The sequence below is a fragment of the Halichoerus grypus genome, chromosome 3, assembly GCF_964656455.1.
Source record: "Halichoerus grypus chromosome 3, mHalGry1.hap1.1, whole genome shotgun sequence".
Classification (NCBI taxonomy): Eukaryota; Metazoa; Chordata; class Mammalia; order Carnivora; family Phocidae; genus Halichoerus; species Halichoerus grypus.
This window is the reverse complement of record NC_135714.1, coordinates 44,032,858-44,060,297: the sequence shown is the minus strand read 5'-3', so window position 1 is coordinate 44,060,297 and position 27,440 is coordinate 44,032,858. Positions and strand designations below refer to the sequence as shown.

The window sequence follows — 27,440 nt, the reverse complement described above, 5'->3', positions numbered from 1 at the left end:
TAAGGGCAGATTCACAACGCTCAATTCCTCTGGCACCTCAGGAAAAAGTGTTGTATCTCCAGCCATGCCCCAACCAAAAAGGAGGTTGAGCATCTTGTGGGACTTTTTGGGAACAGGAGACAGTATGTGCCTCTATTGGGCATTCTATTAGGTCCTTTATATCTGCTAATCCACAAATCAGCATTCTTTGAGCGGGCCCAAACCAACAGCAATGAATGCTCTCTTTGTCCCCTACAAAGAGCCTACACTGCAGCCTGGCAAAAAATCGTATGGTCTGCCTGAATCAAGAAACTGCAGTGGCTGGCAATCTAACCTGCTTCTGTATCTGTCATCCCTGTCCACGTGCTATGAGAACAGAAAAATTCACACGGGCATGGCTGCTCTTCAACCGTCTTGTTATGCCTAATACCAAACATGGACTCTGCCTTGTCTATGTACAAACACACAGACCAGCACAATCTTCTTTTTTTTTTTTTAGTACAATCTTTTAAAAATCTGATTGATGCAAATACATAGGCTTCTGACGGCTGAGCAGACATGGTTTATGCCATGTATGCCTATCAAGGTTCCAACCACTCAGTGACATGGTCCATGTTTCTTAACCAAACCAGTGTAATGATGATCCAAATCAAGTTTCAAAATAAACCCCAAACTAGAGTGACTTGTGACTCTTTGGGCTATCTGTAAGTGGGGGGGAGATGGCCACAGCCTATCTCTCCATTGTGGATGAGGCTCATCTATTTTTTTGGCTCATCTATTGCCCCATTGACAATGATACCAGGGATTAGCAGATCAGTCTACATTGCAAGAGTCATAACGAGTAACAGATTGACCTTAGACTATATCCTGGATGTCTAAAATAATACCCACTGCTCCCCATATTTATTCACAGTCGGCTGTGTGTGGGATCCTGGGAAGCATGATTGATGTCAGTACTGCTGGTTAGCCTCTTCTTGCTGCTTAGAATCTTTATTGATATTAGCCTTAACTAATACTATATGCGACAAATTGAATAGGTTTGGTCCCAGCCTCTGTTGGTCAGATTAAACAGCATGGCCAATGGAGTGGCATACTTACGTAAAAACTTAAGTTTGGCCAAGAACATATACAGTCTAGGTGGGGGATTATCCTTGGGAGAGGCTGCCATGGATTCTGAACATCCCTGTATATTCCTGGGGGCATGCAAAGAATGCAAGGCCCTAATCGATCTTCACCCACACCATGTTTCAGCATTGTGTTTGCAGTGAGCATTGTGTTTGCTGTGAGCAACAGAGAGGGATGCGGCAATGTCTCCTCAGACAAAGAGCAGGCTTACTTATTGCTTGTTGTAAAAGAAATGGATTCCCTAAACTTAGTGTTCCTGGGCTGTGACAGGAAACTCTGCATGTTGGTATTCATCTGGGCCATACTCCCTCCCCCCATGGTGTTTGGGGGGCAGTTAAGGAGAACCAGTACAGACATGATGCTTATGCTGCTTGCTGTGCCGTAAGTAATAAAGGCCTTTGTCTCTGACCCAGGAGTCTCCTATTTTCTACCAGCATCTAGTAAACAGAGATATGTTAATTTATTAGCTTATAACTAAGAAATATACAACCCCACACATTTATATTTGATTGTCTCTCAATTTCTTTATCACATATTGTTCTAGTTGAGTTCTATATTATTTCCTGCACCAAATTTCAGCATTTTTTATTTTCATGGATTTTATGTATTTCACACATTATATTAGCATATAGCCATTCTTCATACTTTCATTTTCTTGATACCTGACATATTTGTAATTATTTTTCTTTTCGTTTTGAATTTTGCAATATTTTTCTTGATAAGTCTTATTTCAAATAAAGTTTATTGATCAGTCCTTTTATAGATCCAACTCTTGGTTTGTTCATCTCAACTTTTGTGGTTGATGTTATTGTTCTCTAACATTGTTTTCTGTTCTTCATTATTTATCTATTATTTTGAGGAGGGGGAGAGAGCAAGGGTTGCTGTTACCTCTTCCTAATCTCTTGAATTAAATCCTTGCTCATTTGTTAACAGGTTTTTATTTCCTGAATAACATATTTAAGTTATAGTTTCCCTCTACTCCCACTTTAGCTGTGTCCCACAATTTTGATCCCAGTGGCTTTGTTATCATTTACTTATCAGTCTAAATTATTTCATTTTATGATTTTCATCTATATCAGAGGATAATTTAGAAAGACATTTTTTAGTTTCCAAACACAATGATTTTCTAATTTTATGCACTATGGTCAAATAAATGATTTATATGATTTAATCCTTTTGAATTTGAGGCCTTCCTTTAAAGGCTAATATACTGTCTATTTTTATTTTTTAATTTTAATTTTATTTTTTCTAACATATAATGTATTATTTGTTTCAGGGGTACAGGTCTGTGATTCATCAGTCTTACACAATTCACAGTGCTCACCATAGTACATACCCTCCCCAGTGTCCATCACCCAGCCACCCCATCCTTCCCACCACCCTCCTCTCCAGCAACCCTCAGTTTGTTTCCTAAGATTAAGAGTCTCTTATGGCTTGTCTCCCTCTCTGGTTTCATCTTGCTTCATTTTTCCCTCCCTTCCCCTATGATCCTGTCTTGTTTCTCAAATTCCTTATATCAGTGAGATCATATGATACTTGTCTTTCTCTGATTGACTTATTTTATATGGTCTATTTTTATTTATTTATTTATTTTTAAAGATTTTATTTATTTATTTGCCAGAGAGAGAGAGAGGGAGAGTACAAGCAGGGGGAGTGGCAGGCAGAGGGAGAAGCAGGCTCCTTGCTAAGCAAGGAGCCGGATGTGGGACTTGTTCTCAGGACCCTGAGATTATGACCTGAGCCAAAGGCAGACGCTTAACCATCTGAGCCACCCAGGCGCCCCTATATGGTCTATTTTTAAATGTAAGAGATGTACTTGAAGAAAATGTGTGTTCTGTTTGTTGGGTGTGAAACTTTCTATATGTACATATACACATATAGTTGTGTGTTTGTAATGGCTGTATCTTTATGTTCTATTGTTGTTCTTGTTCACCAGTATGTAACACCTTGATTTTTTCTTTTTTCTTTTCCCTAAAATTCTATCTAGTCAGATAAGATTAGTACTCTAGTTTTCTTTTGGTTCCCATGTGCCTGGTGAATCTTTTCCTTTTATTTTCAAATTTTTTGTCTTTTTATTTTAAACATCTCTCTTGTAGCTGACATACTGTTTTTTAAACCCAATCTGACTCTGCCATTTAATTGAAGAAATTCATCCACTTACATTTATTGTGGCCACTCTTATATAAAGATTTACTTCTGCCATCTTGTTTCACATCTTCTAATATGCTTTCTTTTTTTCTGTTTTCTTGCTTTCCACTGCAGGGATCATGTTTTCTTGTGCTGGTTTAAATGTTAAATCACTTAACAAATTGTCTAAAAGTGAATTCACCATTAATAGTTATATGTCCACAGGCAAATCTTGCCTGTGCTCTCGTCTATAAAATGAGAATAAAGAAGAATATGATTGTTGTGGGAATTAAAGGAGTTAACATATGTAAAATTCTCAGAATAGCACCTGGGAAGAATAAAGTTCTAGGTAAGTGATTACTGTAATATGATAGTTGCTTTTAAGACTCATAGCTGTGTTATTTCACCCTGTTGACTTCTGAAATATTAGTATTTGTATCTTCTCCCAATAACACAAATATTCAACTTCTCATGTTCTTCCATCTAACATGTTGTCATTATCCAGTTTTGGTCTCAATTGTTACGGATTTTCCTTCCTTCCCTTGTTCCCTCCCTCCCTCCCTTCCTTCCTCCCTCCCTCCCTTCCTTCCTTCCCTTGTTCCCTCCCTCCCTCCCTTCCTCCCTCCCTCCCTTCCTTCCCCCCTCCCTCCCTTCCTTCCTCCCTCCCTCCCTTCCTTTCTCTTGTTTTGTCCTTCCTTCTCTTTTTATTAGTAAAATAGACTTCACCAACAATCCTTGTTCCTTTTCAGGTGAACTGTTTCTCTCTGGGGCTTTTAAAATTTCTTTCCTTGTCTTTAATATTGTATCTAAATGTGGGTTTTTCCCTTCTCTCCTACTTGGCTTTTTCTGAGCCCTTTTAATAAAGACCTCAGACTGTATCCTTTGATTTAGTGACATTTACTTCCATTATTTCTTAAAATAGTTTTTGCATTCCTAATTATTTCTCTCTTCTAAGGCTCACTATTACCTAGATGTTGGCACTCTGACACACATCCTCCATAATGCTTTTCTTTTACATTTGCAATCTCTTTTTCTGATGCCTTCTGGAAGAAGTCCTTAATCATGCGTTTATTTTAAAGCTCTATCTGTCCCCAATCCTTCCTCAAAGGAGGACAGAAGCAGTATCAAGTAAGAACAAAATATCGCAAAAAACACTAACTGGAGACATTATGTGTGAAAAAGGAAATAAAGAACACATAGGGGTTCTTAGTACCTTGACAAAAATGGTTTGGAGTAATGGGAATAAAGCTTGATTGGATAGTTTAAGAAGGAAAGGTGGGTATAAAGAGGGGATGAAGTGAGTATAGATAACACCTTTTAAAGATTTTTTTTTGCTCTGAAGGGTGCAAAAAATGGAATGGTTGGGTCTGGGAGGGTTTTAAAATGGGAGATTAAAAATGGGAGGTATGCACACAAGTTCGAACAAGCCAATAGAGCCAAAATGACTCAGGAACGTGGGGTTAAATGCAGGAGTCTTTTGAGTAGTAGAAGGAATGAATGCTGATCACAACTAGATAAAATAGCTAGAGGTAGAGATGGTTTGTGTTAGAATAGGAAGTTATAAAGATACGGATGTCTCCAAATCTACTGTTAATAGATTTGGGAGGGTGAGAAAGTTTCCTTACTGTTTCCATTTTCTCAGTGAAAAAGGAAACAACCTGAGAGCAAGAAAGAGGGAGGACTGAAGGTCTGAGAGGAGAAGGTGTGAAATGTTTGTTGAGAGATTGTGAATTGACCAGGAAAATGTGTACACATCCTCACACAGTGCTGTGGGCCCTTGATTTTCAGGGCCTTAAGTTTCAAGTGAAAAGAGTCCGCATGGTTGGTTTTTTCTCGAGTCCCGTTCAGCTGCTTAGGTACAGATGCAGCGTAGTTGGAATAGTTGGTTACAAACAAGATTTGAGTTTTCAGTTTAGAGGGATAAGAGAATTTAGGGTATATGCAAAGAAAATGATGCCTATGCTAGATAAAAAGGAAAGCGAGGGACTTCTAGACAAAGGATAGGTGAGAGAATCGATTGTCTGGAGATCCTGGGACAGTCAAAGAATTGTTAGGCTAGGCATGACAGAGTGACCCAGAATGGGGGGTAAGTAGCATGCTGGAAGTTGAGATTTTTGGAAGTAATGATAAGATCTAGAGCAGTGTTTTCAAACCATAGGTTGAGTCCCATTAGTAGGTCATGAAATCAGTTTGGTGGATCAGTTTCTAAATTAGCATTTTAAATCTGGTGACACATTAGAATCACCTAGAGAACCTAAAATTAAACAAACAAACAAAACCAAAGTGCTCACACCTAACCCCCAGAGATTCTTATTTGGACTAGTGTAGGGCTCAGAAATCAGTTTTTCATTAAAATTGTCCAGGTAACTCTAATGTGCAGGACTGGTCAATAACCACTGTTCTAAGAAGATACATAAAAAAGACTGATCATAGAACTAATGGTAGAAAGACAGTAAGTCAGGTGCTAAAATCTAAGAACTGGGGAGAGCCTGTTTAATCATTTTGTAGATGGATTTCAAACAACCTTTGACTTCATTTCTTATATGTGAACTACCTAGAGATAAATCAAAGTCAGTAAAAAAAAAAAAAAGTACCTGGTACATAAGCACAGCAATTTCCCCATATCCTATCATGATAAAGTTTGATTTGAATTAATTGTACTTAATTTTAGAATTAAGAATATTGCTAAAATTTAAGAAAAAACTATTTGTAAGAAAGAGAAAATAAATTGACTGGAAAGTTTATTGGAAAATCTGTATCAAGCATAATTTAAAATTACTTGAAACAAAAACATCTATAAAAGGTCAGAACATTCGGTATTTTAGGATAAAACTAATTTATTTTTTATTTTTATTATTTTTTTAAAGATTTTATTTATTTATTTGACAGAGAGAGACACAGCAAGAGAGGGAACACAAGCAGGGGGAGTGGGAGAGGGAGAAGCAGGCTTCCCGCGGAGCAGGGAGCCCAATGCGGGGCTTGATCCCAGGACACTGGGATCATGACCTGAGCCGAAGGCAGATGCTTAACGACTGAGCCACCCAGGCGCCCCAGGATAAAACTAATTTAGAAAAATTGTAACATGGTTAAGAAAATAACAATTAAAGCTATACATTTTTAAATTATAGAAAACATTAAAAATATTAACACAGTATGTCTTGCTGTTGCTTGGGGGGAAAAGGTGGGGACAGACATATTTATTAAAAGATTTTTCCATATGACATTGCAAATAGTCCCATTTCTCTTGTATTTTGCTACATAATACATGAATTCACACAAAGAAGGTGGAATACATAAAATTACAAAGATGGTAGAAAAGTAAACCACATCACAGCCAAATATACAGTGAATTATTGCAAAGAGCATAACCCGAACATATAAGGCATATTAGTTTTGGAAAAACAACAGTGCCCACCCCCAGGTACACGTACACGCACACACACACACACACACACACACACACAAACTCCACTGTAGTAAAGCACAAGAGGAAACAAAACGTATCATAAATAACTGCTCTTCAACTTTCCTATGTTAGTTCTTAAGTTCTTCTTTTTCAATCATAATGAAATCTACAGAGAACAGAATTTTCTTCAAATGTGTATGGTTCAAACACGATTAGTTTTTGTATCTGACATTCTATTTTGTACTTCTGTTCTTCTATTGATGTATGTATATATTTAAATTCCTTAAAATTACAACTTTGAAAATTAACTGTAAAAAGTTGTTTTCTATTTAACATGCCACAGTTGTTTACTACTATTCTGCAAGACTCATAAATTACAACACACAGGTTTAGAAGCAAAAAGCTGCTATTATTGAATGTATATTGGCATTTTAACAGAATACTATATTTACTCCATATACTTTTATACTCTGAGATTTTCAATTAATACAGGGAGGAATTTTATTTACTGAAAAAGTGTCCCAAATTTCTGTTCTACTGTCTTACAAAATTCTGAATGCAGCTTTTAGTTTGATTTTGATAGAATTTGTATTATATGAAAAGTCCATGTGATAACCAAAATAATATACTGTATATAATATATAAATGCATCTTTTCCATCACAGTTCTTCGAGTGAGCAATAACAAACTACATATGGTAATCATTATTTTATCAAGACCTCTACTATTTTAAGAATAGACCTGAATATATTACCCTTGATGACAGACAACATACTGGTGAATAATTTTACATTTAGAAGAAAAAAGTTAAGTGAGAGAGCATAGCATCAAAGTTGATAATCCTTATGTGAATGCATTAAAGATATGGGTTATAAACACAGGCATGAAAACTAAAAACACTTTGTTAGAAGTACTGTAAGAATGTTTATATACACATTCATTATGAAAAAGATTATTAAAGCATAATGTGAACAATACATTATATTAATTCACAGTATAAACACACACTTTGAGGAGTAATTTAAGTCAGGAATAGTATAAATACAGGTAGAACATTAGCACTATTAATACATATTTTGTTCTGTCATATATATAAAAATATACACATAGATATGGCTCTTTTAAACCAAATTTTTTACATAAATATTCACTGATCTAAATAAAAGTTGACAGAGGTAGAATTTGTGTCAATGTTCATGATTTTCAGGAACAAGTACTTCAAATATTTCATTACTGTTCTGTCCTTTAAAAAATCCATATAGCTAACTCATTGATAGCCATCATTCTGAAAAAGAGGGGACAAGATAGGTGAGCTAAGATAAAAACGACAAACAAAATTACTTAGAACATTCACAAAAAACTGAGATTGTTTTCAGTTTTAACTGAAATTGTATTCTCCAATAAAGCCTTTGCCCATAATCAAGTTATAGTTAATAGCTCAGAAGTACTGCTCTACACTTCAAAAAGATATTCCCCTCAAACCACCGAAGTACATCAAAGTATATGAGGACTAAATGAATAGTGAAAAGAAAGGGATAACACAGCATGTTAATTGAGAAAAATGACTCAAAATGAGGAACAATATGACATTTAGGATAATATACAAGTACTGTAAATTGTGTTCTGAGTCTTAAAACAGCATAGTATGGATAGTCAAATATTTTTTCAAATATTTTAACCTTATGTGCTATTTAATCAGCCTCCCAATTAAAACACACACACACACACACAAACACACACACACACAAATATGAAAAATTCTACAATGGAAACACTGAGAAAGTAATCTAAGTAAATCATGGAATATCCATGTGATGAACTGTTACATAATGATTTTAAAATGGCATTTTTGAAAATACTTTTAATGGTAAGAATAGATGCTCTCAACAATTTATTAAGGGGGAAAAACCCCAAAAAACAAAACAAAAAATAGGATAAAAACTATTTCGAGTATGATCTCTATTAGAATTATATGTCTATGAATGTGTGTGTATATTTATTACACATCAAACACACGAAGGAAGTATATACCAAAATGATAATTGCTAATTTCTCTGGGTTGTAGGATTAAAAGTGATTTTGATTTGTACATCCATTTTCACAACAGCCAAAAGACAGAAGCAACTCAAGTATCTATCAACTCATGAATGGATAAACAAAACGTGGTGTATTCATACAAGAGAATAATATTGTTCAGCCTCAAAAAAGACAGAAATTCTGACACATGCTCCAACTTGGATGAACCCTGAAAACACTGTAAGTTACAAAAAGGACAAATACTGTATGATTCCAATTATATGAGGTAAACAGAGTAGTCAAATTCATAGAGACAGAAATTTGTAATGGTGGTTGCCAGGAGCTGGGGGGGAGGGAAGGATGGGGAGTTAATGTTTAATGGGTAAAGAGTTTCAGTTGAAGAAGATAAAGAAGTTCTGGAGATGGACAGTGGACATTATTTTTGCATAATAATGTGAATGTACTAATTGCCAGAGAAATGCACACTTAAAAATGGTTAGAATGATACATTTGATGTTATATATATTTTATAACAATAAAAAAATGTTAAAAAAAGTGATTTTGTTTCCTTCTTTATATTTTTGTATTTTATGTTTTCTCAGTGAGGATATATTATTTAAATACAGAATTACCATATGACCCAGAAACTCTATTCTTAGGTACTCCCAAAAGATTTGAAAACAGGGACTAAAACAGATACCATACACCAATGTTCATAGCAGCATTATTCACAATAGCTAGGAGGTGAAAACAATCCAGGTGTCCATCAACTGATGAGTAGATAAACAAAATGTGGCACAAACACACAAGGAATATTATTCAACCATAAAAAAGAATCAAGTTCTGACACACACTACAACATAGATGGAACCTTGAAAACATGATCCTAAGTGAAACAAGCCCAACACAAAAGGACAAATATAGTATGATTTCACTTACATGAAAATCCAGAATAGGCAAATTCATAGAAAATTAGATTACAGATTTCCAGGGCCTAGGGAGGTAAAGTCAGGCGACTGGAGAGTTATTGCCTAATGGATATAGAGTTTCTGGTTGGGGTGATGAAAAAGTTTTGGAAATAGTGGTTTTGGCTGTACAACATTGTGAATTTAATGCCACTGAGTTGTACACTTTCAAAATAGTTAAGACGGCAAAATTCACGTTATATATATTTTATCGCAATTAAAAAGTTTTGGGATGCCTGGCTGGCTCAGTCGGTGGAACAGGTGACTCTCGATCTCGGGGTTCTGAGTTTGAGCCCCATGTTGGGTGTAGATATTACTTAAAAATAAAAAATCTTTAAAGCAAAACAAAACAGGGGTGCCTGGGTGGCTCAGTCATTAAGTGTCTGCCTTCGGCTCAGGTCATGATCCCAGGGTCCTGGGATCAAGCCCTGCATTGGGCTCCCTGCTCAGCAGGAAGCCTGCTTCTCTCTCTCCCACTCCCCCTGCTTGTGTTCCCTCTCTCGCTGTCTCTCTCTGTCAAAAAATAAATAAAATCTTTAAAAAAAAACAAAAACAAAACAAAAAGTTTTCTAATTCAGCTTTAGAGATTGCTGAAATCCAGTATGTTCTATATCAGTGGTTCTTAAAGTAGAATCTGGGGATCTCTGGGAGTCCCCAAGACCCTTTTTGGGGGTCTTATAAGGTAAAGCCTATTTTCATAAAACTAAAGATTTGTTTTTTCACTCTACTGTCTCACGGGTGTACAGCGGAGTTTTCTAGAGGCCACAGGATGTGAAAGGCCAGGTAGTAAATATTTTAGATTTGTGGGCCATGGGGTCTCCGTTACAACTACTCAATTCAGCCACTGTAGAAAAGCAGTCTTACACGATACATAAACAGCTGTGGCTATGCTCCAATAAAGCTAAATTTACAAAAATAGGCAGTGGAGTACAGTTGGCTCACAGACCTTAGCTTACCAATCCCTGATCTAATATGTAGCTGTGAATCTAGTATGAGAAAATGTATGCGTCACAGCTGTTACAAGGCTTTATAAGGAGAAGCTGAACCTCCATCTAATCACATTCAAATTAATACAGCAGAGCTTTGAAGTTCTGAGGACACAGTGTTTGCAGCCAGCATCGAGAAGTGGTCTTCAAAGTGAAAAGAGGAAAATACACGTTCTAATCAAACGAACAACAAACAAACACAAAAGCAAAAGCACAGCAATCAGGCATCATTTAAACCTAGGTCTTACAGGTGGCTCTGTCGTTAAGCATCTGCCTTCAGCTCAGGTCATGATCCCAGGACCCTGGGATCAAGCCCCACAATGAGCCCCACAATGAGCCCCACATCGGGCTCCCCACTCGGCAGGAAGCCTGCTTCTCCCTCTCCCACTCCCTCCGCTTGTGTTCCTGCTCTTGCTATCTCTCTCTCAAATAAATAAATAAATAAAATCTTAAAAAAAAAACAGGGGTGCCTGGGTGGCTCAGTCATTAAGCGTCTGCCTTTGGCTCAGGTCATGATCCCAGGGTTCTGGGATCAAGCCCCACATCAGGCTCCCTGCTCCACGGGAAGCCTGCTTCTCCCTCTCCCACTCCCCCCTTCTTGTGTTCCCTCTCTTGCTGTGTCTCTGTCAAATAAATAAATAAAATCTTTAAAAAAAACAAAAAAAACAACAAACCTAGGTCCTACAAATACCAATAAACCCTGGGGGCATCAGTATGTTAAAGCACAGCACATAATTAATGTACATAATGAGGATTCTGAGTCATTGAAGAAATGCTTAATTATCTTCTATATACTTCTATTTAAAAAGACGAAGAAATGCATATTTTTTAAAAAGACTGACTTTACTCTTTTGGTCAGGGAGCTTGCATTTTTCACAGTCACCTACCTTTCAAGCCCTGGGTCTGACATACTTCTTTCCCATTCATTCCCATCTCCAGTGAATCAGCACATCCCTTTGGCCCTTCCTCTGTCAAATGTATCCTAGCTCTTTACAACCACTTTGCTATAGCTACTTAAGTTTGAACATCTGCATGTCCAGTGACCAAACCACCTCAGTCCTGAGTGCATACCCAAAGGAAATGCACACGTCTGTTCACCTACAGGTACCAGAATGTTCATCATAACTCTGTAAGAGCCCAAACTGGAAATTACCAGGAGCCCATCAACAATGGAATGAGTACACACAATGCGGCAACAAGACTGAACAGCCTACAAATACACACAACGGTATGAATGAATCTCACAAATATACTGTGGAAGAAAAGAAGCCAGAAATGTATGATTTCATTTAAAAAATGTCCAAAAACAGGCAAAAGAAATCTGTTTTTAATAGACAGGACAGTTACTTCTGGAGCAGGGCTTACGACCAGGAGAGAGCCCGAGAGAGACAGATTTTGTTTCTTGGTCTGGGTGTAGGTTATACATAGGCGTGTTCTATTTGTGAAAACTCATTGAGCTGTATACTAGGATATGGCACTTTTCTGTATATATATTACAATTTGTTTTTTAAAATCTGTCCTAGCTTTCAATATTATTATACAGATCCTGAGCTGAGTATACTGTTCATTTCGTATCTCTTTCTGGTCTCCTTCTGATTTCCACCCTCCCCAATACGGCCCAAATATGAAGTTGATCCACCAGGAGCAGTTCTTTCATCTTAATCCCTCCCTTGTATTCATCCTATACACAGAAGGACCTTCAACGGCTCCCCTTGACTCACAGAATCAAGACTACATAGAATCTCTAATTTTGCCTCACATTCAATATAGCCTGTATGTTCCACTCTACCTTCCATGCCTTCTTCCCTCATCATTTTCCAACCTGCCAATCCTGTCAGATTGAGTCTACTGTGACATGTGCATTCCTATTTTTACATCTTTGTCTACACTTTTACTACCTATTATTTGTACCTTGAATTTGGCACTTCATCAAATGTGATATCTCATACTGTCATTTAGTGTTCCGTTGTGGAGGTCTTCTCTTTTTTAAAATGAGGTATAATTTACATACAATAAAAGCATGAACTAATGTTCAGGTCACTGAGTTTTTACAATCATATATACCCATGTAATCATCACCAAAATACAGAACATTCCATTACCTCGTAAAGTTCCCCTGACCACCTTTTCTTTTTTTTTTTTTTTAATTTATTTATTTATTTGACAGAGAGAGAGAGAGCGAGAGAGGGAACACAAGCACAGGGAGTGGGAGAGGGAGGAGAAGCAGGCCTCCTGCTGAGCAGGGAGCCTGATGGGGGGCTCGATCCCAGGACCCTGGGATCATGACCTGAGCCGAAGGCAGATGCTTAACGACTGAGCCACCCAGATGCCCTTCCTGACCACCTTGTAGGCAATTTCCCCTCCCCCCATGCGGAAAACTACTTTCTGAATTTTTATAACTACAGATTAGTTTTGCCTGTCCTTGGTGTTACATACATACCTTCTGATAATTAACAGTTTATATGTTCAGGAGAATGTAAAGGAGACCTCAGAGTAGAACAAAGGGGTGGTGTGGGAAGGCCATGGCGACGCATCTCTTGGATTGCTCGTTCTCTGTCAGTAAAAAACAAATAAGAGATTATACCAAAAAGTGAAATACAAATATAAGCTGCTGTAATTGTTACTGGGTGATTAAATAACTTCTCAATTAATTAATGTGTATTTCTACTAAATTTAAATCCTATGTCCTTATATAATTTTTAAGTACTGAATAAAAGATTTCAATTAAAGGAATATGTACCATAAGAGATTGTTCAAAGCCTCCCTGAATAGAGATTTCCAAAGTTGGCTGGTTCCCTCCTCTACCCCACCCCGCTTCCTTTCCCACCTCCTCTTGCACATAAACCTAGCCTCCTTCCTAACAACTGCCAAACGTCAGAAGTGAAATCACTATTTTCTCTGTTATGGTCTCCTTCCCTGTGTCTGAGTCAGCCCCACAAAGCATGGTGACTGTGTTGCTACCTCTTTTGTGGGCTATTCTGTCTCTGGCCTAGACTTTCTGCCTTATGTTCTTCAGTATCCAGGATTTCTACCTAGTTGGGTGTTTCACAAACTTTTTTTCATTATTATCCCCCTAAAGAAACTTTTTTTTTTTTTTTTTTTTTTAAAGATTTTATTTATTTATTTGAGAGAGAGAGCACATGAGAGGGGGGAGGGTCAGAGGGAGGAGCAGACTCCCTGCAGAGCAAGGAGCCCGATGCGGGACTCGATCCCGGGACTCCAGGATCATGACCTGAGCCGAAGGCAGTCGCTTAACCAACTGAGCCACCCAGGCGCCCTCATTATTATCCCCCTAAAGAAACTTTTTAAGACATTCCCTCCTCCCGGGACGCCTGGGTGGCTCAGTTGGTTAAGCGTCTGCCTTCGGCTCAGGTCATGATCCCAGGGTCCTGGGATTGAGTCCCACATCGGGCTCCTTGCTGAGCAAGGAGCCTGCTTCTCCCTCTGCCTGCCTCTGTCTCTCTCTCTCTGATAAATAAAGAAAATCTTAAAAAAAAAAAAAAAAGATATTCCCTCCTCCCAAATTAGCTACCTCTGCCCCTGAAATTTTAATACATAGATACGCTATTTATGTACTGAAGCCCTTTAGAGGGCTATAAATCATTGTAATACCTAAAGTTTTTTTTTGCCACTCTCTATTCCCCCAAGAACCAATATTGTTCCCTGGGTGGTGTAAGAATGTATCATCTAGTTGGATGGTAAGGAAAAGGAGACATGGTCATGTCAGCCGAGGTTTCTTTGGGGACCAGGGGCAATGGAAAAAGAAGAATTAATGGGGTTTTATAACCCTAGGCAAAAGAGGGCTTGATTTAGGGCCCTTGGATTTAAGAAAATTTAAATCATCATTAGGAAATGGAAATCATCATGTATGTACAGTTTAGCACACTGAGAAACTAAATCTTCCCAATTACGAGAAATTAGTAACACTGCTTTTATGACACTGATGCATTTCTTCACTACTCAGGCTTCATTTCTCTTTAAAATCATAAATATTTCCTAGCAAATTCTGTCTATGCTCCAAATAGCATATCACTCAAAGTTCTGATGTCAATGGATAATAAGAGAACTCAAAAAATTGACCTGATAAGCAATTTTACCAACTATTTGAGAATGAAATCTCAGGAATGTTGATGTCTATGGTATTAACATAGCAAGAAAGAGTAATGGAGGGGCACCTAGGTGGCTCAGTTATTAAGCATCTGCCTTCAGCTCAGGTCATGATCCCAGGGTCCTAGGATCGAGTCCCGCATTGGGCAATTTGTTCCACGGGAAGCCTGCTTCTCCCTCCCCAACTCCCCCTGCTTGTGTTCCCTCTCTCGCTGTGTTTCTCTCTGTCAAATAAATAAATAAAATCTTAAAAAAAAAAGAGTAATGGAAGAAAAGTAACTTAAGTGATCTGCAAACTAGATTTTGATTTTAGCTGTGAAAGCAGGTCTCATTTCTCTTTGTAACACTTGGGGATTCAAATTTTCAATATAACAAAGCAAATGAACTGGAATATAAGTGAGTATGAAAATTACTAAGCTACAGGGAATATACTGTATATAAGAGTATGGGATATAAAATTAGATCTGCCTTTCCTTCATTTTAATTAGTTATAATTAATTAATTTTTAAGTAGACTCCACATCCAGCATGGAGCCCAATGCAGAGCTTGAACTCGTAACACTGAGATCAAGATCTGAGCTGAGATCAAGAGTCAGATGCTTAACCGATCGAGCCACCCAGGTGCCCATTAAATTTGTATTTATTTTTTTAATTCAAGTATAATTAACATACATGTTAGTTTCAGGTATACAAGATCTACCTTGATTTTAGTTTTGGTTCTACCATTTACTATTTGTGTGACTTTGGTTTCCTCTAATATAGGCATAATAATAGATTATTGGTATATGGTATCTGGCACATATTTATCAATTTTTTTTTTTTTAAGATTTTATTTACTTATTTGTCAGAGAGAGAGAGCACAAGCAGGGGAAGAGGCAGGCAGAGGGAGAAGCGGGCTCCCTGCTGAGTCCCTCCAGGGTCTTGATCCCAGGACCCTGGAATCATGACCTGAGCCAAAGGCAGACACTTAACCGACTGAACCACTCAGGTGTCCCTTATCAATTGTTCTTATGATCATCATTACTTTTGTTGATGATCTATATTTAGAGTTTCCTATTGGACCATATTGTTTTGGGTTCTTGTAGAATCCTTACTACCTTGCTGATTCCCTATCTATACTCTTTCAAATAATGCCCTAATATGGCCCTGAGAAATGCTATAGAAAACATTGAGACAACACTTGCCACTTTATTTACTATAAGGATATTATCTTCCACAACACTTGTTGCCTTTTTAGGAAGAAATATCAGAAGAAATTTACTTTTGTATAAATGCTAAAAGGAAGTTGTCTCTCTTTTTTTTTTAAAGATTTTATTTATTTGACAGAGAGAGACACAGTGAGAGAGGGAACACAAGCAGGGGGAGTGGGAGAGGGAGAAGCAGGCTTCCCGCGGAGCAGGGAGCCTGATGCAGGGCTGGATCCCAGGACCCTGAGATCATGACCTGAGCCGAAGGCAGACGCCCAACGACTGAGCCACCCAGGCACCCCGGAAGTTGTCTCTTTTTAAGCTATATTAAATCCTTTTTGAAATAGGATAGGGAATAAATAAAAACACTGTCCAGTGCTAAGAATTTTTCTTACCGTTCGTATCTTTCAGTTGAAATCTGCCTTTTCAGAGCATCGTGATCGGTTTGTAATTGTGTCACTTTAGCCCGAAGCATGGTGTTTTCCCGGCCTTGACTAGTTCTTAAAAACAAATTTTAAAAGTCAAAGAAATAAATAACAAATGTGTAATCAAGTACTATGGATTTTTGTTTTTGTTATTAATAAATACAAATGGAGGTGATACTTAAGGACAAAAAAAGAAAAGAACAAGACTTTTTAACACAAATTTTAACACAAATTTTAACACAAATTTTCTCAACTTCAGGAGCTTATTTTTTTCAGGGGCTTCTATCACTAAGTTTTCCTTTTCATTCATTCATTCATCTTATTTATTTAACAAACATTTAAACTGAGCTTCCAGTATGTGCTGGGCACTGCAGCAATGTTGGAAATATAAATTTGAACAAGACATGAATTATAACATCAAGATGTAAAGTATCTTCGTTGACTCTTTCTTGACTCCTGCCTCAGAAAGAGAAATATTTTTTTTTCTTTTTTTTTTTAAAGATTTTATTTATTTATTTGACAGAGAGAGAGAGCACAAGCAGGCGGAGTGGCAGACAGAGGGAGAAACAGGCTCCCCGCCCAACAGAGAGCCTGATGTGGGGCTCGATCCCAGAACCCTGGGATCATGACCTGAGCCATGCTTAACCGATTAAGCCACCCAGGCGCCCCGAAAAAGAAATATTTCTTAACTTCTTTTAAAACTGTTCCGCTTGTACTATCCGCTCTGGGTTTCCCCCCCTCTTCCATCAAGTATATCCAAACCTGTGCATCTAAAAGACTATCATCAATCTCCTAAAAGGTAATATCACACAGCCTTTTTGAAGTCTTTTTCCTAGTCCACAGCAAGAGACACAGACGGCTCTCCCCATCCTGAAATGCTCTCTCCTTTGCTGACTCCTCTTTGTTCCTCAAATTTAGACATTTTTCTAAAGTTCATTCATTCACTTCCATGGGTGCCATCTCTATGGTGAAGACAGACAAATCTACATTTCCAAACACAATGTCTCTCCTGAACTAAACCCCTGAATTCCAAAAGCAGTCACCACATAAGTAAGATATTTTGGTTTTGTACCACATTATACACTTCCATCCCCCTCTCCCACCAAAAATTGAAAAATTATTTTTGACAAGCTGTTTTCTTTACATAGGTTGATTTATGGCACTTACAATTTGCTTTCTGAAAGGGTTAACTTCTCTTTAAGTAGCTGAATTTCTGTATCCTTCTCGTGGGATGTTAAATGAGAATGAAATTCCTTATCTCTATTTGTAGCCAACAATGATTCAAGGTTTTTAATTGTATGTCTCTCACTTGACAGTTGTTTTTTTAACAGTTCTGCTTCTGATTTTGCATTTTCTAATTCTGCCATGACCTACAGGGAAAACAAAGGAAGATTACTTCAGTAGAATTTTAGACTTATTCTAAAAAATTATTTGCAGAGCTATACACCCATCAGTTATTTGTTTTGGGTACCAGTTAAAGATTTTGAACCATTTTTTTAAGTGTAAGAAAATTATCTTATTTTCAAAATAATTTTTGCTATTTTCAGTAAGGGCTTATTTGCTACAAAACCTACTCCAGCCCTCAAATAGTTTCCATTCACACTACCTTGTCAAGAGACGGTCATTAACATAAAATCCTAAAATGTGGCCAATCTTATCAGCAAGGATAAGCCCTTCTGATCTATTTTGTGCCCTCTGACAACAGTCAAACCAGCACTGGGGTTTCTCAGTACCTGAAGATAAACATACTACTAAATGAATGAAAACTGAAAACACCTATGTTTGAAAACACACACTGGGTTGTTTAAAGTAATGCCTCAGTTTGAGAATGGGAAGTTCCAGCTAACTAGACTTTTAAAATTAACTAAGACTTAAATGCCTTCGGATTTTTTTAAGATTTTATTTATTTATTTGAGAGAGAGCGCGCGAGGAGGTGGGGGCAAAGGGAGAGGGAGAAGCAGACTCCCCGCAGAGCAGGAAGCCAACTTGGGGCTCAATCCCAGGACCCGGAGATCATGACCTGAGCCGAAGGCAGTCGCTTAACCGACTCAGCCTCCCAGGCACCCCTAAATGTCTTGGGATTTTTATCAGAAAAACTACTCCATTTAGGAAGTAATAAACTGCTCAATCCATCATTTAAATCTTACCTTCAAACGGAGAAAAGAAATGTACTGGGATAGCCTCCTATTCTATAATAAGAAGACTCCTATTTTCCTAAATATCCATCTACTCCAAAATGGAGAGCACCTAGTTTCATCACCATGTTTGCCAGAAAAATCCTGGCAAAGAATCTAGTTGTCAAAATCCTGTAGTCAAAAGTAACTCCTTAAAGGGGAACAAATATATTGGGCAGTGCATGATAAAGTAAAACAATGAGGGGAGGGCTTAATAAAATAATGTGCTACAAAACAAAATCTTTTAAGTTCCTACCCTCTCTAACTCCAGGCTTTTGGAATTCAGTTGTTGGGTCATAATATCTTTGCCTGAATCAAGCTTAATGCAAAGTTCTCTAAGAGACGACAGATCATTCAACACCGCCGCTTTTGCATCTTCTTGATGTCTCAGCTCTTCTTCTAATCTAGACATGGCTTTTGCCATTGATGAGATCTGAGATTCATAAGCATGATGTGCATTTATGTGCTGAAAGTAGAAAAAGAAACCGGTAAAAAGTTGAAATAACCCAATAATTTTAAAGGCTTGAGTCTGTGCAGCCACGACCTCCCTTTATGCAAATATGAGAGCCAATTTTTGCATATTTTAAGATACTCTCAGGAAGCTGCCTGCTATTTAAAGGTGGCCTATTTAATCCTTAACCAAATGAATTGTATATAATTATTAGCCACAGTACCTAAGTACCTCATGTATATATTTGGAAGATGCAAAAATGAAAATTATTGTTTTAGGGTGAACAAGAGGGATCTTTGCAGTTAGGTTAAATTTTATCTTTATAAATTGTTATAATACCCTCTCAAGAAAAAGTAACATATATAATCACTCCTTAGCTGTCTTTAAATTTTAAATTTCAAAATGGAGTTTGCTTTAAAACGAAATACCTGAAGTTGTACTTAAACTTAATTTAACCTAACAGTAATAAACAACTTTATAAGATTTTAATAACTGAAATAATAAATACTGATACAGCTTTTTCTAGAATAGTCCACATTTTAAGTTTCTCAATTTAAACTGAGTGATAAATACAAACTGATATAAACTCTACTATAGAGTTTAATAAGACTTCCATACTTGAAAAATAAAATTATTTTAATAGGTAATAATGAAATAAGTTGACATTAAAAATCTAACTGTGCTGTGAAGATTTAATAAATTTCAACAGTTACATAAAAGTAAATATTTGGATTTTCCAAGTTAATTAATTTAAAATCAAAGTTCCCTAAACCTAAATATAAATATGTAAAAGTCAATTTTATATACCACATAAAAACATAAACAATGACATAGAACAAAAAAATTAAAGAACAGTTTCTTCTGAGAATTTTTCTGAAGGTTGAAAGCATTCCTTCAGTTATTATACTCTTAATAGGAAAACTCAGAGAGATAGGGTAGTTTCCTAGCACTGCTGCAACCAATCCCTGCAAATTACTGGGTGGTTTTAAACAACAGAAATTTCTTGTCACAATTCTGGAGGTTACAAGTCTGAAATTTAGATGTTAGCAGAGCTGGCTTCTTCTGGAGGTTCTAAGAGAGAATCTATTCAATGCCTCTCTCCCAACTTCTGGTGGCTGCTAGCAATCCTTAGTGTTCCTTGCCTTGTAGACACTTCACTCCAGTCTCTGCCTCTGTCTTCATCTGGGGTTCTCCCTTGTATCTTCTGTTCCAGATTTCTCTTACAAAGGACACCAGTCGTTGGATTATGGCCTGCCGTAGTCCAGTATGACCTCATCTTACCTTGATTATACTTGCAAAAACCCTATTTCCAAAAAAGGCCACATTCACAGGTGCTGGAGGTTAGGATTTCAACATAACTTAAGGCCCATAATTCTATCCACCCTTTAGCTCCCCAAAATTCATGTCCTTCCTTTGTGCAAAATATAGTCACTCCATGCCAACATTCTAGCATCAATTCTAAGTCCAACATCTCATCTAAGCATCATCTAAATTAGATATGGGTAAGACTCTGAGAATGGTCCATCTAGGGGCAAAACTACTCTCCTTCCCGAGATCTGTGACACTGGTAAACAAGTTATTTGCTTCCAAAAACAATAGCGAAACAAGCACAGAATAGACATGCCCACTCTGAAAGGGAGAAAACAGAAGGAATGAAAGGGTTACTAGTCCAAAGTAAGTTTGCAACCAAGCAAGGAGAATTCCATTCGGTTTTAAGGCCTAAGAATAATTTTCTGTGCCCTGATGGTCTGCCTTCTGGGCCTGCTAGAGTGGCCCCACCTTCTCAACCCTCAGCTACAGCCCCACCCTCTTGGCCCTCAGGGGCAGTGGCCCTGCACTCTGGAACAAGAAGGCAATATCCCCTGGGCCTGTGGTGACAACAGCTGCCCTGTCAGCCTTTGAGATACCTACAGAGCCACTCTTCCTTTTTCTCTAAGGAGAACTGGTATTTTTAGTCAAGTAACTCTACTAGCCTGTTTTCTGCTGGTAGGATCCCAGATGTTCAACAGCCTTCCTTCACTTCACCTTGTTTCTGTCCCTGTTTAGTACAAGCTGGCAGTATTTCTCCTGAGATGACTTACTGGCCACGTGAGTCACAGACCTAATGTGGTCACAGAGGGGCTGTGGAGCCACACACTTGGCCCTGTCTCCAGAGCACACTGTCTGGATAGGCTAAGAATTTTCCAAATCATCAAGACCTGGTTCCATTTTTCCTCCTGAATTTTAAGTCTAGTATACTTAACATACAGTGTTACATTAGTTTCAGATGTACAATATAGTGACCCAACAATTCTATATACTACTCAGTGCTCACCATGATATGTGTACTCGAAATCCCCTTCACCTATTTCACCCCTCCCCCCACCCACCTCCCCTCTGGTAACCATCAGTTTGTTTTCTAGAGTTAAGAGTCTGTTTCTTGGTTTGTCTCTTTTTTTCTTTGTTCATTTGTTTTATTTCTTAAATTCCACATTTGAGTGAAATCATATGGTATTTGTCTTTCTCATTTTGCTTAGCATTATACCCTCTAGATCCATCCATGTTGTAAATGGCAAGAATGAAAAAATCTGTTCTTTGTTACGGCTGAGTAATATTTCATTGTGTGTGTGCACGTGTGCACGCGTGTATATATATATACACACACACATTGTATATATATGTATATACATACACCAGATCTGCTCCTCCCCTGCTTGTGCTCACTCTCTCTCTCTCAAATAAAAAAAAAAAAAAAATTCTACTTTCCTTCCAAGAGTAGACCATAATTAATTCAGCCGAGTTCTCTGCCATTTTATAACAAGGATCACCTTTCTTTCGGTGTCCAATAACATGTTCCTCAATTGCATCTGAGACCTCACTAGAAGAAACATTAAGATTTCTGGAAAAATTCTGTTCTTGACAATTTATGTATTTTGTAAATGACAGAAGTTTTGTCAATAGCTCTTCTTTCTTTTTTCTGAGCCCTTACTAGAATCCCTTTTATAATATGCATCTTTCTACCAACAAGTTTTTCAAAGCAATCTAGGCTTTTTCGATCAAGCACCTCAAAATTCTTTTGGCCTGTATCCATTACCAAATTCCAAAGCCACTTTAATATTTTTACGTTTGTTATAATTTTCCTTAAAGAAAAAAGTATGGCTGGGGCGCCTGGGTGGCTCAGTCAGTTAAGCGGCTGCCTTTGGCTCAGGTCATGATCCCAGGGTCCTGGGATCGAGCCCTGCATTGGGCTCCATGCTCAGTGGGAAGCCTGCTTCTCTCTCTCCCATTCTGCCTACTTGTGTTCCCTATCTCGCTGTCTCTCTCTCTGTCAAATAAATAAGTAAAATCTTAAAAAAAAAAAAGGAAAAAAGTATGGCAATTTTTGAAAAAAATCAAACATAAAAAGTTTCACTTCCAGGTATATCCTAAATAACTGAAAGCAAGAACTTGAATAGATATTGTACATTCATGTTCGTAGCAGCATTATTCCTGGTAGCCACAGATGAAAACAAATGAAATGTCCACTAACAGATGAATGGATAAAGAAAATGTGAGATATATACACAGTGGAATATTATTCAGCCTTAAAAAGAAATGAAATTTGGACACATGCTACAACATACATGAACCTTGAGGTTAACTGAACCTTAAGCCTAAGTGAAATAAGCCAGTCACAGAAAGACAAATATTGTATGATTCCACTTATATGAGGTACAAAGAATAGTCAGATTCATAGAGAAAAAGTAGGATGCTGGTTGCCAGGGGCTGAGATGGGGAGAGAGGGCGGGGTGCAAGTGAGGAATGGGGAGGAATGGGGAGTTAGTGTTTAATGGATACAGAGTTTCAGTGAGGAAGATGAAGACGTTCTGGCGATGGTGGTGACAGCTGTATAACAAGGTGAAGTTACTCACTGCCAGAGAACTATACTCTTAAAAACGGTTCAAATGGTAAATTTGATGCTATGCATATTTTACTACAATTTAAAAAAAAAGTAATGGGGCTCCTAAGCAAATTATCAGAATTGATAAAAGATTACATTGAACTTGATGTTATCAATGCTTAAATCTCACTTCAATAAAGTATCTTTGAATGCTATTGTTTTAGTAAATAATGTCATCACAAGATAAATGAATATATTACCTCCTGAATTTCTTTTTCTAATAGCTCCACCCTTTCTCGAAGGTGTCTCCTCTCTGTGTCAATAGAAAGAAGTTCCAGTCGAACTGAGCTGCTTTCTCCCTCAGCTTGATGGGCTTTGACCTCCCAGTCTTCAGCACGGTTATGAAGCATCTGAAATCTATCTAACAAATCTTGATTTTCCTTTTCCTGGTTTTAAGCAAAATTAAATTGTTTCTAAATTAGTGACTGTCACCCACTGGAATACTCATATCATAAACATATATAGACACTGGGATTTTTGTTTTAATTAGGAAGCATACACTATTAGCATATTAAGTAAGATCTAGGGGGAAATATAAAAATACAGTAGGCAAGATCTCCACTCTCATATCTTAATATCTAAGAGAGGAGACAGAAAAAATAAATATATAAATGAGACAGAATAAATACACATGAAAATATTTTTTAGATATCAATCTTAAATCCAACCTAAATCATGTTTTTTTACCTTAGCAGCCATTAAGCTCTCCCATCGCGACACCTCAGTTATGTAATTATGAACTCTACTCTTCATTTCTTCTTTTTCTTGCACTGCTGCTTCCAATTCCAGTGAGATTTCCTATAAATCAGAAAATTGAAGACAGATAAATCTACAATGAATGTGGCACTTAATAATGAATTATATTTATATTCAAATAGCTCCTTTTGAATTGGGGGAATAAGAGTAGGAAAAATGAAAACTGTTCCTAAGAGTTATTTTCACATGTTTTTCCTGACCTCGACTTTTTAATCAAATATTACCACCCATCTCCCACAATAGTCTTGACCATGTATCTGGCATTTGTATTATGGGGCTAGCTATGCTCATGCGTTGACATTTTTAAAAATTCACATATCGGCAATATGCTGTATACTGAATACTAAAAGTAATTTTTAAAAAATTTAAAATATTTAAAACAGGAAAATCATTCATCTTCTAGGTATAATCCTTTAATAAACCAGCACAAACAAAACCAATACTTTTCAGTATCTGCCATTCTAAAATAGTCATTAATTTACTTATAGGTATATCCCTAAGCTGCTGGCAGGAAGTATGAAAAATTAAAATCTATCCTGGGTCTTTAAAACACATCACTTTGCCCTTGGAGTGAGGCTGAGGGTGACAATGGTATCTGCCACAGAGAAAACCAAGCTCTCAGCTTTAGGATTCCCTGTAACAAAGACCAAAATGGTAAGGAGACCACAGTTGATCAATTAGACACCCTGTGAAATACAGGAGTGTTCTAAACCACATTTTTTAAATACTCTTATAAATTCCATTCTCCTCAAAGAATTATTTATGTTGTTGATATTTAGATCATTAATATGTTTAAAAAACATATTTAGAGCTTTAAAATTTAGCAAAGAATGAATATGCTGTAAAACAATCAAAGTTTATGCATTGTGCTCATACCTGGTTTTCTCTTGCCATTGTAGCCAGATCATCTTGTAATCTTCTGTTTTCCTTAAAAGACATTTCTTTAGATTTTCCTACCTCATCAAGTTCTTTGTGAGCTGCATCAAGCTGGCGCCGGAGGCTGCTTATTTCTCGGTCCCGATTAGTCAACGTTTCCTTTAGCTGGCTGTTAATACGAGGGATGTGGAAATAATAAAGAAAGCTCTTTGGAATACTGTAAATCATTTAAAAGAAAACTGTTGTACTCTGAATTAGGCATACTAAGAATACAAGAAACCACACTGCCTTAAGATACTGATTAGGTAAAGCAGATATTTTAGATCTCTACCAAACATTATTTAGAAATAGTCATAAAATAAATTTATAATTCCAAAAGTCAAGGAAAAATAGAGGACTTTTTTTTTTTCTTTTTAAATAGAGGGCTTTCAAATAGGAGCAAAACATAATAGATTGAATTGGCAAATGTTATTTAAGTCCCCACTACTATGAAATGTGTAAGGTATATAAAATAGTGACTTTTGTCTTAAGTAGAGACGAGACATAAAATGAAAAATTTTGTAACTGTTCAAGATAGGCTTTGATGTAGAACAAATTCCAGACTGGCTACTAAAGTAATCTAAGTTTTAATGATTAGGGTCTGAACAGAGTAATTACAGTAGAAATAAAAAGCAAATAGGTATGTAAAAGAATCATGAATCAGACATAACTGTTGAGATGTTGATGGAGGAGGGGAGAAAGTTGAAGAGGATGGCATGTTCATGTAATAGATTCAGAGGCTGTCACAGGCAAAACTGAACAAGGAAATTTTCCTATTGTCAAATTGCTACTTAAAGACATAAACTGCACTTACTGAAAATTTCTTTAAAAAGCTGGATGCCATTTCATTGATTACTTACTTCATAGAAGATTCATACTCTGAGACTGTCTTCTTCATCTGAGCAATAGCTTTTTCCTACAGAAATTATGAAAATATAGGATTCTAAACATTCATATAAAAATGTCTTTGCTTGAATTTATAATTTATCACATTTATATAAATTACGCTATAAAAGAAAGTTTCAAAGTAAACATTTCTATGTCCCAACTGTACTTCACATATTGGCATGTTTCTACCCACTCTAAGAATCTGAATTGTTTCCTTGAGTCTGCTATAATCACATCTGATAAAATTACGTTCTATAAATAGAATTTTTTTTTGAGAGAGAAAGTGCATGCACCCATGACAGCTGGGGAGCAGGGACAGAGGGAGAAAGAGAATATCAAGCAGGGTCCACACCCAGTGCGGAGCCCAACACAGGGCTCAATCTCACAACCCTGAGATCATGACCTGAGCCGAAATCAAGGGTCCGATGCTTAACTGACTGAGCTACCCAGGCACCCCTATAAATAGAATTTTTGCAGATCCGAATTATTGGCATGAAATGAAATTTAAGCATATTAGAAGATATGGCTCTGGGTCTTAGGAACTTGCATATGGAGGTAAGAATTGCGTATTTGAGAGAGAGAATGAAATTGTTTCTGCTGAGATGCCGGATAAAGGTATTTAACAGTCACATACTTTACTAGCCAGGTTTTCTTGCAAGTTTGCAATTTTTTCTGTCTTCTCATCTACAGTCTCCTGAAGAAAGTCTTTTTCTTTGTCAATAACACCAATAGTCTTTTTCATCACATGAGCCTCTTCATTCTGCGAAGTCATCTGAAGGTGTAGTTTACCTATGAATAAAGAGAAATGTTCATTAGACAAAGTAAATTAGGTTTAGCAAAAGCAAAATTTAAAAACACTTACCTATTTTTTCCTCCAGTATGTTAATTTGGGCTTGGGCTGATTCAAGTTCACCTCTTTTCTTGGACAGCCGGTGCTGACAATCATCAAGTGACCTCTGTAGCTGCTCATTTACTATCCTAAAGTATACGGACAAAAACAAATGCCATTCTTTATCTCTGGTAGAAATAATTTTTTAAAAATGAGAGATCTGAAAAAAGTATTTTCTTATTTTTAAAGTTTATTTTAAAGCTCTTCCAGTATAATCAATGATATTATATTATATTTCTTGCTGTCCACCATTCTTCTCCAAAATGGTTCCACTTCCTAAAAATAATATAGTATGAAAATCAAATTAATTGTATACTCTTTTCTAGAGGTTTCTTGGTAGTTTTAAAGCCCTCCTCAGTTTCCTAATATCAACATTTTCCCTTATAAAATCTATTTTCAATAGCGGAGGCAAAGGTGTAGTCATTTTTATAGTATCGCCTGGCACTTCCAAGGATTATCCATAAATCCTGACCAGTGAGCTTTTAATTTTGCTTTCTATTTTGACTTTTTTGGTGGGTAGTCAACTGGAGGTCATAGTAAACAGGGAAAGTGGACATTTATTGTAGTGCAATGAATATTTAAGAGTAAAGACTTGTTTCAGGGAACAAAATAAAGAAGAAATAAAGACAATTTCAGAGGAATGACTTACTCATCAGTGAGATTATTTTTCAGAAGTAACAAGAATTTGCTCTCCTGTCATCTAGTTCTGGGATGCTTTTAGCCCTAGAGTACTCAACCCTGCTCAGCTGGAAAGAAGTAGTTCTCACCTCAGGCTATTTATTGGGAACTCCCAAATGTTCCTTTTTAGAGTTCTTTTGAGGATAAGACAAGGAAGTAACTACCAAGGGTGGCTCAGTTTAGAACTGCTTAAGGGGGAGGGGCTTTCAATTTCCGAAGCCACAAGTAAGATGGGACATACAGATAGAAATGAGGACGTTTTATCGGCAATACGAAGTATTCTGAAAGACAAAAGACATGACCTTGATTGCTCTGACCACAGGTGAATAATGGCCCAGAGGCAGAGAGGAAAGATGAACTGAGACTGGCTTCTTTAGGGTTGCACAATCAAACAGAACCAAGTCAGAAGGACTCTATGTTCAAGGAATTTTATTTCAAAAAAATTACC

General features: G+C 37.0%; 1 protein-coding gene across 2 annotated transcripts in view; it reads right to left on the bottom strand.

Moving 5' to 3' along the window:
• Positions 1-7,025: 7,025 nt before the first annotated feature.
• The window catches only part of CEP135 (centrosomal protein 135), a 75,216-nt gene continuing 54,801 nt past the window's right edge, over positions 7,026-27,440 (bottom strand). The window contains exons 16-26 of one of the 2 annotated variants that reach the window (XM_036120761.2): positions 26,288-26,403; positions 26,060-26,214; positions 25,398-25,453; positions 24,499-24,667; positions 23,554-23,664; positions 23,067-23,252; positions 18,753-18,962; positions 17,490-17,692; positions 16,293-16,397; positions 13,045-13,157; positions 7,026-7,922 (exon numbers count right to left, since the gene is read on the bottom strand). In XM_036120761.2, the coding sequence (XP_035976654.2) occupies positions 13,055-13,157; positions 16,293-16,397; positions 17,490-17,692; positions 18,753-18,962; positions 23,067-23,252; positions 23,554-23,664; positions 24,499-24,667; positions 25,398-25,453; positions 26,060-26,214; positions 26,288-26,403 (1,414 nt within the window). In that variant the 3' untranslated portion in view covers positions 7,026-7,922; positions 13,045-13,054. The remainder of the gene's footprint in view (positions 7,923-13,044; positions 13,158-16,292; positions 16,398-17,489; positions 17,693-18,752; positions 18,963-23,066; positions 23,253-23,553; positions 23,665-24,498; positions 24,668-25,397; positions 25,454-26,059; positions 26,215-26,287; positions 26,404-27,440) is intronic. The other variant, XM_078068680.1, reaches the window with a different exon arrangement.